This window comes from Tachypleus tridentatus, chromosome 13 (assembly GCF_004210375.1).
Source record: "Tachypleus tridentatus isolate NWPU-2018 chromosome 13, ASM421037v1, whole genome shotgun sequence".
Taxonomy (NCBI): Eukaryota; Metazoa; Arthropoda; class Merostomata; order Xiphosura; family Limulidae; genus Tachypleus; species Tachypleus tridentatus.
Genome location: NC_134837.1, coordinates 121139829 through 121153371, shown reverse-complemented (window position 1 = coordinate 121153371; position 13543 = coordinate 121139829). Strand labels below are relative to the sequence as shown.

General features: G+C 30.1%; 1 protein-coding gene across 1 annotated transcript; it reads right to left on the bottom strand.

Moving 5' to 3' along the window:
- Positions 1-8807: 8807 nt before the first annotated feature.
- Positions 8808-13198, bottom strand: LOC143236269 (techylectin-5B-like). The gene is made up of 4 exons (XM_076474535.1): positions 13102-13198; positions 10185-10295; positions 9764-9903; positions 8808-8903 (listed from the first exon to the last, which is right to left on the bottom strand). The coding sequence occupies exons 1-4, from the start codon at positions 13196-13198 to the stop codon at positions 8808-8810; spliced, it is 444 nt and encodes a 147-aa protein (XP_076330650.1).
- Between the last annotated feature and the right edge of the window lie 345 nt (positions 13199-13543).

Below are 13543 nucleotides of genomic sequence, written 5' to 3'. Positions count from 1 at the left end.
GTGTAACTAGATTTTTAGAATCATATTACACAGTGAATTTATGAAAAATGTAAACAAATTTTAACAGCAGTAAACAAAAAGATAAAAATTATCCATAACTAAGTATTAATACGAGCTTAAAAGTTTTCTTAATATGTTTTACTCATTATTAAAATAATACATTTATACTACAACAATATTTAATTACTTGTCAATACACCAGTGTAACCAAAACTAAAACTTGAAGTATTGCTATGGTAAATATAGCAATAATATAGTACAAGTGTAATAACGACATGTACTTACCATAAAGTAACCGGAGGAAAGGATTTAAAGTGTAACTAATGAGAGTAAACGTAACACACACAACAACCAAGAAAATAAAAGTAACTAGGAGAACTTTATTAGACATTCTGTCAGTTTTATGTTGATATTAACGACTGTTGGTGAAGAACCAGACTGAAATTATACCGTACCGACAGATGCCCATCCAGACTGTATTACCACAACTGCTGATTTATAAAATAATTAATGAACAACTGTAGAAAGGTTAATGCACATATGTCACCTATTGTCACAGCTACAATTTCTCAATACGTGTTATTATGTCTTCTACATTTTCTCTGTTGAATGTGTTATTATCTAAACATAAATAAAAATTAACGAACATTCTTCCACGTAACGTTACATTAAAATATTTGTTTTTCCTGTTTAATACATGAATACAATATCAGTAGAGAAACATTCTTGTAAAAATGAATACCTTACAGTCTATAAATATGTTTAAAATGTTACGAGTCACGATTATGTTTCCGTGAAACATTTAATTAAACGTTTGTCATTATTTTCAGAGAAGAATAATCTGATTTGTTATATAAATTCAATTATTTAAAAGAAATGGAAAATACGTGTCAGAACCAAACCCACATTTAAAAATAAATAAATATTGAAGTATATTAAGAACTTGTAACTTTTTCTTTTAAATTTTTATCATATTTCTTCACTGATTCCGTTCATTAATGTATGTTATTTTATCATATTTAAATATACAGCTTATAACACAGGTTTTCATTGGGTAATCATTTCGTCTAGTTTGCTTATATATATATATCAGAATGTGTATCTGTGTTCAATATGAGATTTTCTACATGATAACAAACATGTTATCATGTGTTTAATATAACAAAGAAATCCACTCTGAAGTTTATGTTATTGATTATTTTAAGATTCTTGAGAGATTGAAAGCATATTACTTCTTATTCTAAAATCGTCTTTCAAACATAAATTTATATCATACGTGTGTTACGAAATAGAGTTTGTAAGAATGTGAGACCGAAAACATACCGCTATGTCATTGGGGTCAAATCATAATAATGAGTTTTGTGTTAATTAAGAAACGTATCGATATCTTTAGAGACAGTTTCCACATATTTTGTACAGAATAATGTTGAATAATACAGGAATATATATTTTGAAGTTTTATTTTAATACTTATAAAACTTTGTTATCTCAGTATTTATTATTGATTTTCTTATTTGTAATTGATTCAAAGAAGAGGAAATTTTGGAAAACCATTTGAAAATTTTTACAGATCGTGGGTGGAATACAAAAATGGTTTTGGAAATTTAACCCAGGAGTTTTGGTTAGGTAAAACTTTATATATTTATGTAACATAATCAACTAGTTATTTTTTTCATGTTAATTTATATTATTTGATACAGTTAATTAGTTACTGTGTTATAAACTATTTATTTATTATATACTGCTTCTGTGCTAGGAAATTACATCATCTTCTCCTTGACCAATCAGGACAATATGGTGCTGCGTGTTGATCTGGAAGACTTTGAAGGAAGTCGAAGATATGTAGAGCATGACGAGTTCTTAGTACGAAGTGAAAGAGAACTCTATAAAATGAGTTACAAAACGTACAAGGGTGACGCGGGTGAATTTAAACTTTATTCAAGTATATAACATTCTACATTAGATGTTTTTATATTATTTATTAATTATTTCAACATTATTTCAGGAAATTCTCTCGCTCACCACAACCACATGATGTTCAGTACCAAGGATAAAGACAACGATAAAAACAACGGTATTTGTGCTGTAAGCTACAAAGGTGGATGGTGGTACAATAACTGTCACACTTCAAACCTAAACGGTTTGTATTACACAGAAGATAAGGTAGATTCTACCGGTGTTACCTGGCACGAGTGGAAAAGTAAACACAGTACACTAAAGACAAGCGAGATGAAAATAAGACCTGTAGAGTTTGTTATTGGTCAATAAATAATAAATAATATCTAAATATATGATACAAAATTGTATTTTATGTCATAAGTCATGATAGACAGATAATATAAAGAAATAGTCTTAACACGTTTTATTTTTTCTTTGTGTGTAATTATATTTAAGTGGACATTTTACCATAAAGAAATAGTAATTTTGATGAATGTTTACGATTGAATTTATACATAACATACAGTGTTCCGTTTCTGTTTAGTTTCTACAATCAATAAATCTTTTCACTTCAGATGGCGCTGTGTTAAAAGGCTTAAAAATATCACGATTCGACACAGCACCTGTATTATTTCAGTGATACTTTACGTTGTAACTTAGACACTTCAATTTATACGAACTTATACATCAGCAAATAGCCTCCAAACAATACTGAATCTGTCTTGTGATTACATATCATTAATTATATATAATAAGAAACAACGACCTGTAATTAATTTTGATAACAAACGATCATTCTCTAAAATAAACAATTTAACTGAAATCATCAAGATAAATATTTCTGAAAGTTACTTTTTATCTGAATCAATAATTCAGACTTTTAAAACCCATAATTTATGTTGTTATTAGTAAACAATTATTAATGTTAACTCAGAAAAATAAAACTACATAAAACAACCAACATTTCTTGTTAAACAACATACGAGTGTATTATGTTTCTATCTTGTACGATGGTGCTCTATCGTTTAACATTTGTCATATATTTTCAAAACAGGCGTGGCCCACATTTGTTTGAGTGCCGAACTGTTGTTCCGTTATCTATTTTAAGTTTCCTAATATGTTGAGAGTATATTACTTCTTATTTTAAAATAATCTTTCACACATTAATTCAGATTATACGTTGTTTGAAAGTTCGTCAAACAAAATGTGAATCGTTATGAAAGTTACTCTTTAATAAGTTTTTATTTTTACATAAATGTATCATAAAGATTACAAACACAACGGCTCAAAACGTTTGTAATTAGTGTCAGTAATGCTGGTGTTACTATGTTTACAATCATAAATTATTTTACAAATGACGTTTGAATATGTCAAAATACCAATATTGAATACTAATACAGAATTAAAGAAAATATGAAAAAGATTAAACTAATGACATTACCACCACTGTTTATTAAAATCCGTATTCAGTTTCCATGGTACTACGTACCAGATGATTTATTTTAATTTCACAGAAGATGACTGCTTTTAAAAGCTATGTACAGAAAGTTTAGCTTATATATACATATTTATATTTTATTGGTTTAGTTAAATTATATCAGTGAAACAATGAAATTATGAAACAGTCCTCATGATATTCAATAATTTGTCGAAGAAAAATATTTACTCCAAAATAGCAATTTCTGTTTGTTTTTCCGCCAGAGGTCTACAGTATATCAAAGTGAATTAGACTGTCCTACATAATAATCGATCATAGACATTAACCTTATCGAAGAATAAATTAATTTATGGTCACGTATTATATATTGTATAATATAACAAGTGAACTTATAGACACTGAAGATGTCATGTTTATAATACGAAATTTATACAAAATGTACAAAATATTTAATACAGGTAGAGGTTCTGTAGAAAATAACATTTTGTTCTGGACCTGAAACATTGTAGAGACAAAACACTTTTGTATCATATTTTGTAAGACCATTATAATGTTACAGAATTATCATTTTATTATAAATCGTTTACCAATATCAATAAATTTTATAATTTTAAAACCTATCTATTCCCAGCAATAATTCAACAACATTTTAACAGTCAGCAGTGACATATTTCAAGTTCTGGACTTGTGTTGATGAAAGCACAGCAGTATAGAAAATTTATTGTGTCATATAATGAACATTTGTACAAGTATCAATATAAATATTCTTTTCCAACAAGAGCTCTAGAGTATGTAGGTTAAAGATACATCTTCCTACCTGGTATACAGTCACCCACATATCCTCGACAGTATATTATTGCAAAAAAGACAAACATAACGTGTGATATCAGAACAAAAATACATCAGGTGGTCGTTTGGATGTATAAAAGTTATGGTAATGTTAGATGTCTTCTCCGTAACCATCTTTGTTAATTTTTTTATCATTGTTTGCGAATTTCGCATAAAGCTACACGAAGATTATATATGCTAGTGGGCTACTCTTTTATTAAAGAACATTGGGATTGATCGTGACATTATAACTTCCTTACAGCTGAAATGGTAAGTATATTTGATATTACGGGGACTCGATTCCGTGACCTTCAGATTACAAGTCGAGTGCCTTAACCACCTGGCCATGTCGGACCTAGTGGTTAAAGCATAAGTTAAACTGTATTATGTTAGAGGTTACCGAACATTAATGTAAAATAGTAAATATTCTACACACATGACAGAACCTTAACCATTGGTACTGAATAAAATCGTGGAATATTATATTACACTTGTGTTCCGCATACCGAAAAAATAATAACTGCAGGAAATGTAGTTGATAAGATATTTCGTAAAATATTCTACACCTAATAGCTAAAAAATTAAAAAACGACAGTAAGAAAAAGTATTCCACTTCTTCAGTGAATGTTCTGAAAAGAGATATAAGTAATACCATAAATCGCAGTAATAGTTAAAGTACTGCTCACTAGTGGTCGCTGTTCTGGAAGGCCTGAAATTATTGTGCTTTTAAGATCGTCACTTGTGATCAAATTATTTGATAGTTCTGGCTTATCTATATCTTTTTACCTGAGATTATAGCTACACTAAGTAACAAGGTTTGATGCTATATTACTATTATCTAACATTATTCGTTTCAAAACAAGTTATATCAATTTCTAATTGAAATATAAAATTCTGACATTAAGGTTAGTAAGTAGGCTTTGGCCTATCATGCTAGTACTCAATTAACCCTAATAAATGTAAAACTTTCCGTTCACCGATTCGTTTCACCAGGTTTCACTAATTCGTATGACTGAAACGGTAATATATATATACGGTTAAAGGGAATACAATGTTGAAATAAATATTACACAATAAATGATTATTGAAACATGACCAACCCTGAACAAACTCTACATATGTTCCGATGTAATATAATGCCACACACAGCAGTGACTGAGAAGATTCCTACCTAAATTAATTAATTACAATACTGTGGCTTCTTCTAAACCTAAATTATCCAGAAATAGAAAATATACGTCCGATACTTTCCTATTACTAGACCTAGACCAGCTTCCTTGTTTAATATTATATTTTTCTACTTTTATTTCTACTTATATTAAATTCAACTTTCTACTCTACCTGATTTATCAATTTAACATTACTTTCGTCTCTAACATGAGACGTGTCTACCGTGTGTTCTACTAAAGCTAGTTTTTTTTGTATTTATCTATCACGTTTTAATGTTTCGTGATCTTGAATTTTAGTTATATATATTTATTTTCACTGTAAGTTCAACCACTGATACAAGAGATTCTGGAAATCTCGCATGAACAAAGTTAGAAAGAAAATGTAAAATAGATAACATGTGAGTTTGTTTGTCATATGTTCCAAATTTGTCTACAACAATATGTAAAATATAATGAAACAAGTATATAGAATATAGTGTAACATTCTCTCCGCATTGTAAATTAAATATTTCTCTGAAAAGTGCTAAAGATAGGATGGAAGAAAGTGAGAAATGTGGGAGTTACAAAATTCCTTTTATCTGTGGTCAAACTTACACTGACTAAATATGTAGAAAGGTAAAACTCAGGATGAAGAAATATAAAAACTATAGAAATATCAAAAGTTAATGAATAATATAAGTGGAACATGCGATAGAAACATGTGTTATAGACTGGAATAACACTGAGTTAATAAGACATGTCGAATTTAAAATTGAATTACAAATCACAGAAACTATCGAATTAGAAAAATATATACATCGTATTAAACTAGGAAGTTGGTTCAGGTCTAGAAATAATAAAGTACTGTGCAGATATTTTGTAATTCTGTATAGTTTAACTCTAGATGGACCCACAGAAATGTTAATCTGTATGCTGGTCCCTGTTTCAATAATTATTTCTTGTGTAATAATGATTCTAATATTGTATTCCGTTTAATTATGTATAGATTGAAGATAATTGTAATACGACTTTCAGATATAGTATATTCTACGATTTTTTCCAATACTACTCATTAAGGTTCTTTCAGATATATAGAATAGTTACTATTTTACATTAATGTTCAGTAACCACTAACATAACTCAGTTTACTTTAAGAAGTAGCCAATATGGTTACAGTCTGGATATATAACATTACCATATATTTTATACATCGAAATGGTTACCTGACGTATTTCTCTTCTGACATCACACACTATTTTAGTCTTTTTACTTATATTATATTATCGAGGACATGGGGTCCTTCTATACCCGTTAGGAGGATTTACCCTTGACCCACATCCACTGAAGTCCTTCTTGGAAGAAATGTTTATATTGATAATTGTGTATATGTTCATTATATGACACAATAAAGTTTCTATACCGCTGTGCGTCAACACAAATCCAGAACTTAAGACATTTTACTGGTGGCCGCTGTAATGCGGCGTAATCATTGTTCTAAATATTCTATTTTTTGACGTTGGTAGTAACACCAACATTACTGACACTGGATTTAAACGTTTCAGTCGTTGTGTTAATTACCTTTTATAATACATTTGTGTACAATTTACAAACACACTTATATGTTGTTATGTTATTGATTCGCGCCAGGTTTACTCACTATTTTGTTGATAGGTTACGAGAAATGTAGGTAATCAACACCGCCTACCGGCATTTCTGGAACTACCTTAATTTAATATTATAGTATTGGTATTTGCCCTATACAATTGTACCTCAAAAAACGGCATGAAATAGGAATTGTGATTGTTTTTAAGTAAGACATTAGCCATACACTTTCAGAACTACACATCGTCATGCTAACAACTGGGCCACACCCCCTTTATAATGTGCCTCAAAAGAACATCCGATATGATAGAAATATAAGGTACCTGTACATTGTTTCTTCAATGTATTTCTAATTTTTAAGTTATCATTAATAATTGTTTTCTAATAACAACATACAATATGAGATCTGAAACTTTGTTTTGCAGTATTACTGATTTAATTAAAGTGGTGATTTTTGAAAAATATGAAAAAAAGCTTTCTGATAATTGAAGGTTCTAGATTATATTTTATAAAAACACAAAAATCATGTAAATATTCACACAAGTAAAATCTGCCAGCTAGAAAACAGTCAGTATTAAGTTGGTTTCGACCTTCGTGATATAATGAAACATTTTAACACGGCGTTATCTACAGGGGAAAATATCTACTGATTGTACAAACAAAACAGAAACAAAAGGCAATGTGAATATAGAATATGTATATTCTATGGTTATTAAAGACATTTTTCTTAAATACTTTGTGGACAATAAAACTTTATAGATAAACAATTCAATTATAACACAAATATTTTAGGTTCTTCAGAACACATTCGATTAAAATAACAGTCATAAACTTTCACCAACATCACTTTATTTGTTTATGATAAAATATCCACTTAAACATAATTACACACAGAGAAATAATAAAATATGTTAAGATATCTGTCTATCATGACGCATGACGTAAAATACAATTTTGCATACTATATTTAGATTTTATTTATTATTTATTGACGAATAATAAACTGCACAAGTCTTATTTTCATCTCGCTTGTCTTTAGTGTACTGTGTTCACTTTATCAATCATACCAGGTAATAACACTTCTATATACCTTATCTTGTGTGTAGTACAAACCGTTTAGGTTGCAATAATGACAGCTATAGTATCACCATCCACCTTTGTAGGTTTGAGCACAACTATCGATGTTTTTGTCGTTGAGTTTATCCTTGGTACTGAACATCATGTTGTTGTGAACAGCAAGAGAATTTCTTAGAATAATGTCGGAATAGTTAATAAACAATATATAAACAGATAATGTAGTTTCTCTCTATCTTGGGATTTAGGTATGGTATTTACATACCCTGGAGGGTCAGGTTCTCTTTAACCTCTTCCTCCTAATGTAGGTTGTTATATATGGAATAAAGTTTAAACTCACCTGCGTCACCCTTGTACGTTTGATACGTTTATAGAGTTCTCTTTCGCTTGTACCAAGAACTCTTCATGCTCAGCACATCTTCAACTTCCTTCAAAGTCATCCAGATCAATACGGAGTATCATATTGTCCTGATTTGTCAACGGGAAGATAACGTCATTTCCTAGAACAGACGTAGTATATAATAAATAAATAGTTTATAAGATAGTAAATAATTAACTATATCAAATAATAGTAAGTAACACGGAAAGAAAAAGCCAGTTCATTACTGTCGGCACCCGCTAGTACAGCGGTATGTCTCCGGATTTACAACGCTAAAATCAGGGGTTCGATTCCCCTCGGTGGGCTGAGTGGATAGCCATTTGTGTCTTTGTTATATGAAAAAACGCACAAACGCTCTCATTACTGTTAGACAAGTATATAAAGTTTTACCTAACCAAAACTAATGGGTTAAATCTCCAAAACCATTTTTGTATTCTACCCACGATCTGTAAAAATTCTCAACTGGTTTTCCAAAATCTCCTCTTCTTTGGATCAACTGGAATTAAGAAATACTGAGATAACTAAGTTTATGGAAACTTTAAAATATATATTCCTGTATTATTCAACATTATTCTGTACAAAATATGTGGAAACTGTCTGTAAAAATACTGATATGTCTTTTAATTAAAACAAAACTCATTCTTATGATTTGGCTCTTAGGGGGGATAGCGGTATGTCTGTGTACTCACAGTGTTACAAACCAAACCTGTGGTGGTCAGAGCACAGATAGCCCATTGTGTAGCTTTGTTCTTAATTCGTAACAAACATATGATCTAAATTTATGTTTCAAAGACGATTTTATAATAAGAAGTAATATGCTCTAAACTTCTCAAGAAACTTAAAATAATCTATAACACAAACTCCAGAGTGGATTTAAATGTCGTTGTTAAACACTGTTATATGTTTATCATCATATAAAAAATGTCAGGGTCAATATAAATACACATTCTGATATACGTATAAAAAATAAAGTAGAAAGAAATGATCACCAAGTGAAAACTCATCTTATAAACTGTATATTTAAATATGATAAAATAACATATATTAATGAACGGAATCAGTGAAAAAATACGATAAAACTTTAAAAGGAAAACGTTAGAACAAACTTAAATATTTTTAAATAAAATTGGAACAAAAACTTTACTTGTTCCTAACAAGTTGAAATAGTTTTTCTTTTTAAACATGGGTTCGTTCTGAAAGTTATTTTTCAAATCTTCTACATAGCTGCATTTATTGAATAAATAGTTTTTCTTCTCTGAAAATAATGGCTGAATTTTAAATTAATGTTTCCGAAAACAACCAGTAACTTAGAATTACCTAAAAGCTACACCACGAAACAAAGCTTAGTTCACCTACCGTCCACCCTCCTCCTGATGTCTCCATATCACAGTAAACAGAAATCGACTGGCTCAAAAATCGTGGCTGAATCTTGTAGACTTCACTGGTTCGGTTAAGTTGTTGTTCATAGATGGTGGCACAGGCTTTTGTTCCGTCGTCTATGTCACCCAAAGAGATTGTTGAAAGGATCGGTGTTGTTTGTCATTAACAACACGATGTGGAAATGTTCATTCAAGTGTGCTTGTAGAAAACACATCTAAAGAGTAACGGATAAAATGTTTAATGTGAAAAGAGTAAAATAGTTGAACATACATTGTTATAAACAATGACATTGTAATATTTATGTTTAACATTCTAACGTAGTATGTAGTTATAAATATTACTATAATAGATGTTAAAGTTTTCTGTAAACTAAAATACTTCAAGTAAAATATATTACCTTCTAAAGTAGAAATCCTCTCTCTAGCCAGATCTACTAATTCTATAACGGAGTCCACTATTTCTTTCAGTGACCCAACAGTATTACAAGCTGTGTGATGATGGACATAAGCTTGGGTCAACACGAAGAAAGACAAAATACTTAATATCTTTACAGTGTTGTACATTGTTAAATGGTTAATAACACAGAACTGTTTTCTTATAGATTGAAGATGTGAATCTTCTATCAATGGTTTTATAGTTTTATTAAACAGGATATTCAAAAAAGGTTTTCCTTAAATTACTACAAGCTAGAACCGTGTTAGTAAGTGTATCTGATATTTGTCACACTAAGTCCAAGAAATGTTTATAGTTTTCTAATTATGTCTCTTGTCAACATCTGTAATTTCTACGTCTTTTTATAAACATTAGAGTTATTATTATTGTAAGAGTTGTTGTCTGTTTTTTTTTATTATCTTGATTGTTTGTATTTTGAATTTCGCTCAAAGCTACTCAAGGGCTATCTGTGCTATTCGTCCCTAATTTAGCAGTGTAAGACTACGTGGATGGCAGCTATTCATCACCACCCACCGCCAACTCTTGGGCTACTCTTTTACCAACGAATAGTGGGATTGACCGTAACATAATAACTTTCCCACGGCTGAAAGAGCGAGCATGTTTGGCGCGACGGCGATCAAACGCGCGACCCTCAGATTACGAGTCGCACGCCTTAACACGCTTGGCCATGTCGGGCCTATTATCATGATATTAATGATGCTGTAGAACCTAATATGAAGTTATGAGATTTCATTGTAAAATAAAAATTTGTATTACGAAGAACATGTTTGTATATTTTTTACCGCTTATAGTTTACGTGCTAGTTAGTGAGTTTACTCTGGTTTTCGTGCTGGAAGTTTTTATCTTAGTATGAATATAGCAGAAGACAAATAAATACTATAAACCTATTTACACGTAAGATGTGATGTGAAATTTTCCAGAATTTTCCCGCCCTTAAATCATACATTTCTACAGAAGTAGAACAAAACTTGGATACGTTTGTTTGTAACCAATTTTAATAACGTACACAAACACGTTCAAGCATAAAGACAATGATTTTTTTTACCTTAAATTTTTTTAGATTTGTCTAGAAACTTACTTAAGAAACACTAAGATTTGTAAGTTATTATTATTGTTTTTATGTTAGAGTTAGCTTAAAGGTGTCGATCTTTAAGTAAAATGTGAAATAAATCATACATAAAAAGATCCAAGTGTAAATATTACAGTGATATTTATAGTCTATTATTGACTGTATTCTTCTTTCAGTTAGTAATCGTAAGATGGAAAAACCAATTAAATATAACAATATAACAATATCTATACATAGTCATTGAACCTGAAATGTTAAAGTACAGTTTATCGTTACTTTCTACTGTAGTTCTTATTTTATCTATTAACTCTATGTTTCATCATTTCTGTTGTATATCTTTCACAACTTTTAATTTTCAATACTTTATTGTCTAAAAATAGGTGGCAGCTCATGTAAAAATTATCTAAGGTGTCAATAAATTATCTGACTTATTTTATAAATTCATAATTTCACAATTATCATATATAGAACACTTGTTTTATTTAACTTCACGAACAACTCATAAAGTTTTCCCTCCTTTCCGTTGTTGCACTACAGAAAGATGGTTTAGTAGAGACAGACTAACATGATGGCCCTTCTTTCCCTAGCATATCCCTGACTTTTCTTGAGTTAGATTGTCAAATATTACGTATATTTGACACTTGTACGTGATATCCTGGATCTAAGTCAAAGAATAATTGATGTAATAAGGAATGTGATATTGAACAACACATAAAGTATCATCAGGACAAACTTCTAATAACGAACTACACCCATGTGGTACTATACTAAAACAAGAAGACAGTTTGTCAAAGCTAAATAAATACAGAGTATTCTGTCTGTAATAATTTTGAAATTATTAATTTTTAATATGGGATCAGATAGTTTGTGGACACCTAGTAGACAATTATCCATGTCAGTTTACTTTGAGTAATTTTTATACACATCATTGGATTATAATGGTTCAATAGAATCATGTAAGTGTACAACCAAACATGTAACTAATTTGTACGAAATAAAAGAAAAAGGCAGTTTCATATTTCACAAAAATAAACAAACTGTTCTTTGTGTTACTTTAAATATAACTAAGAGTTTAGTTTTTAATACAAGTACAAGAAAGTTACAAAACCCTACACCCACAAAAAACGAACTGTCACTGTCACTGTAAACCACGATTTCATAAACGTTTTGAGTAGTCGTAACCTCCACGAACTGATAAAGTTATCATTGAAACCGAATTTAATATTTTTAAAGATGTATTGAAAAAACAAGTAATTAAACTGAAATTTATTTTTAAAATATACATTTCTAACTGTAAATTTATACATCACGTACGATTCGAGAAAAAGAACAAATGTTATTCTCTCTCTGTTGTTACTAGGCGTAGCACTGTTAGTTGCATAGGCCATCTTTATCTTAGTGGCAATATGTGATCCCTAGGTTTTTATTCAACCCCTATTCAGTATAATCAACACCAGTAGGTCCATATCGACCGTTTGCGAATCTCTGTTTACCGATTTATTGGAATGTAATATCGTTTTAAATTTAATTCAAACTGAAATAGTTGGCGCTGTAAAATAATTTTTACAGCAACAAATATTATAAATGTTTTCCTTTACGCTGATGATGGAGTAAAATTTAACTGCAGGCTAAAATTGGGTCAGAATGTTTGTATTTCATAAAAGTGTTTTAAATATTTGATCATATTTGAAATAACACAATATAATTTTTGGTGAAAACATGGGATCCGTTGGTTTATCTCGGCTGTTGCATCGTATAAAGTAAAGTAGAATAAATAAATCTTGAAACCAACCCTTATCATCGACATACATATCAATTTTTTTTCTTAAAGTGACTTGACTTTCGGTGTCTTGAGAAACTGAAAGCAACCCATTCGAAAGGCCAACCATCCTGTTAGAAAAATAAAACGGTCTTAGCTGAAGATGACTTCTATTTGTGTTCCCTACCTCTACTATTCTCACTCTTAAATATAAAAAAAGATGATACATTAACACTATGAATTCCTTTTGAAATCTTAGTAACCTCAATCACAACTCCCCTCACTCCCCAATCTCTTCTTTTTTCAATAGTTTAAAATATTTCTGTCTCTCTTCGTATAACAACTTCTCCATCCAAGCACCATTCTAATAACCCTTTCCAACAATTCAATGTCTTTCCTGAGGTAAGGAGCCCAAGACTGAACACAATACTCCAGTGTGGTCTAACCAGTGATCTTTACAATGAAATTATAGCCT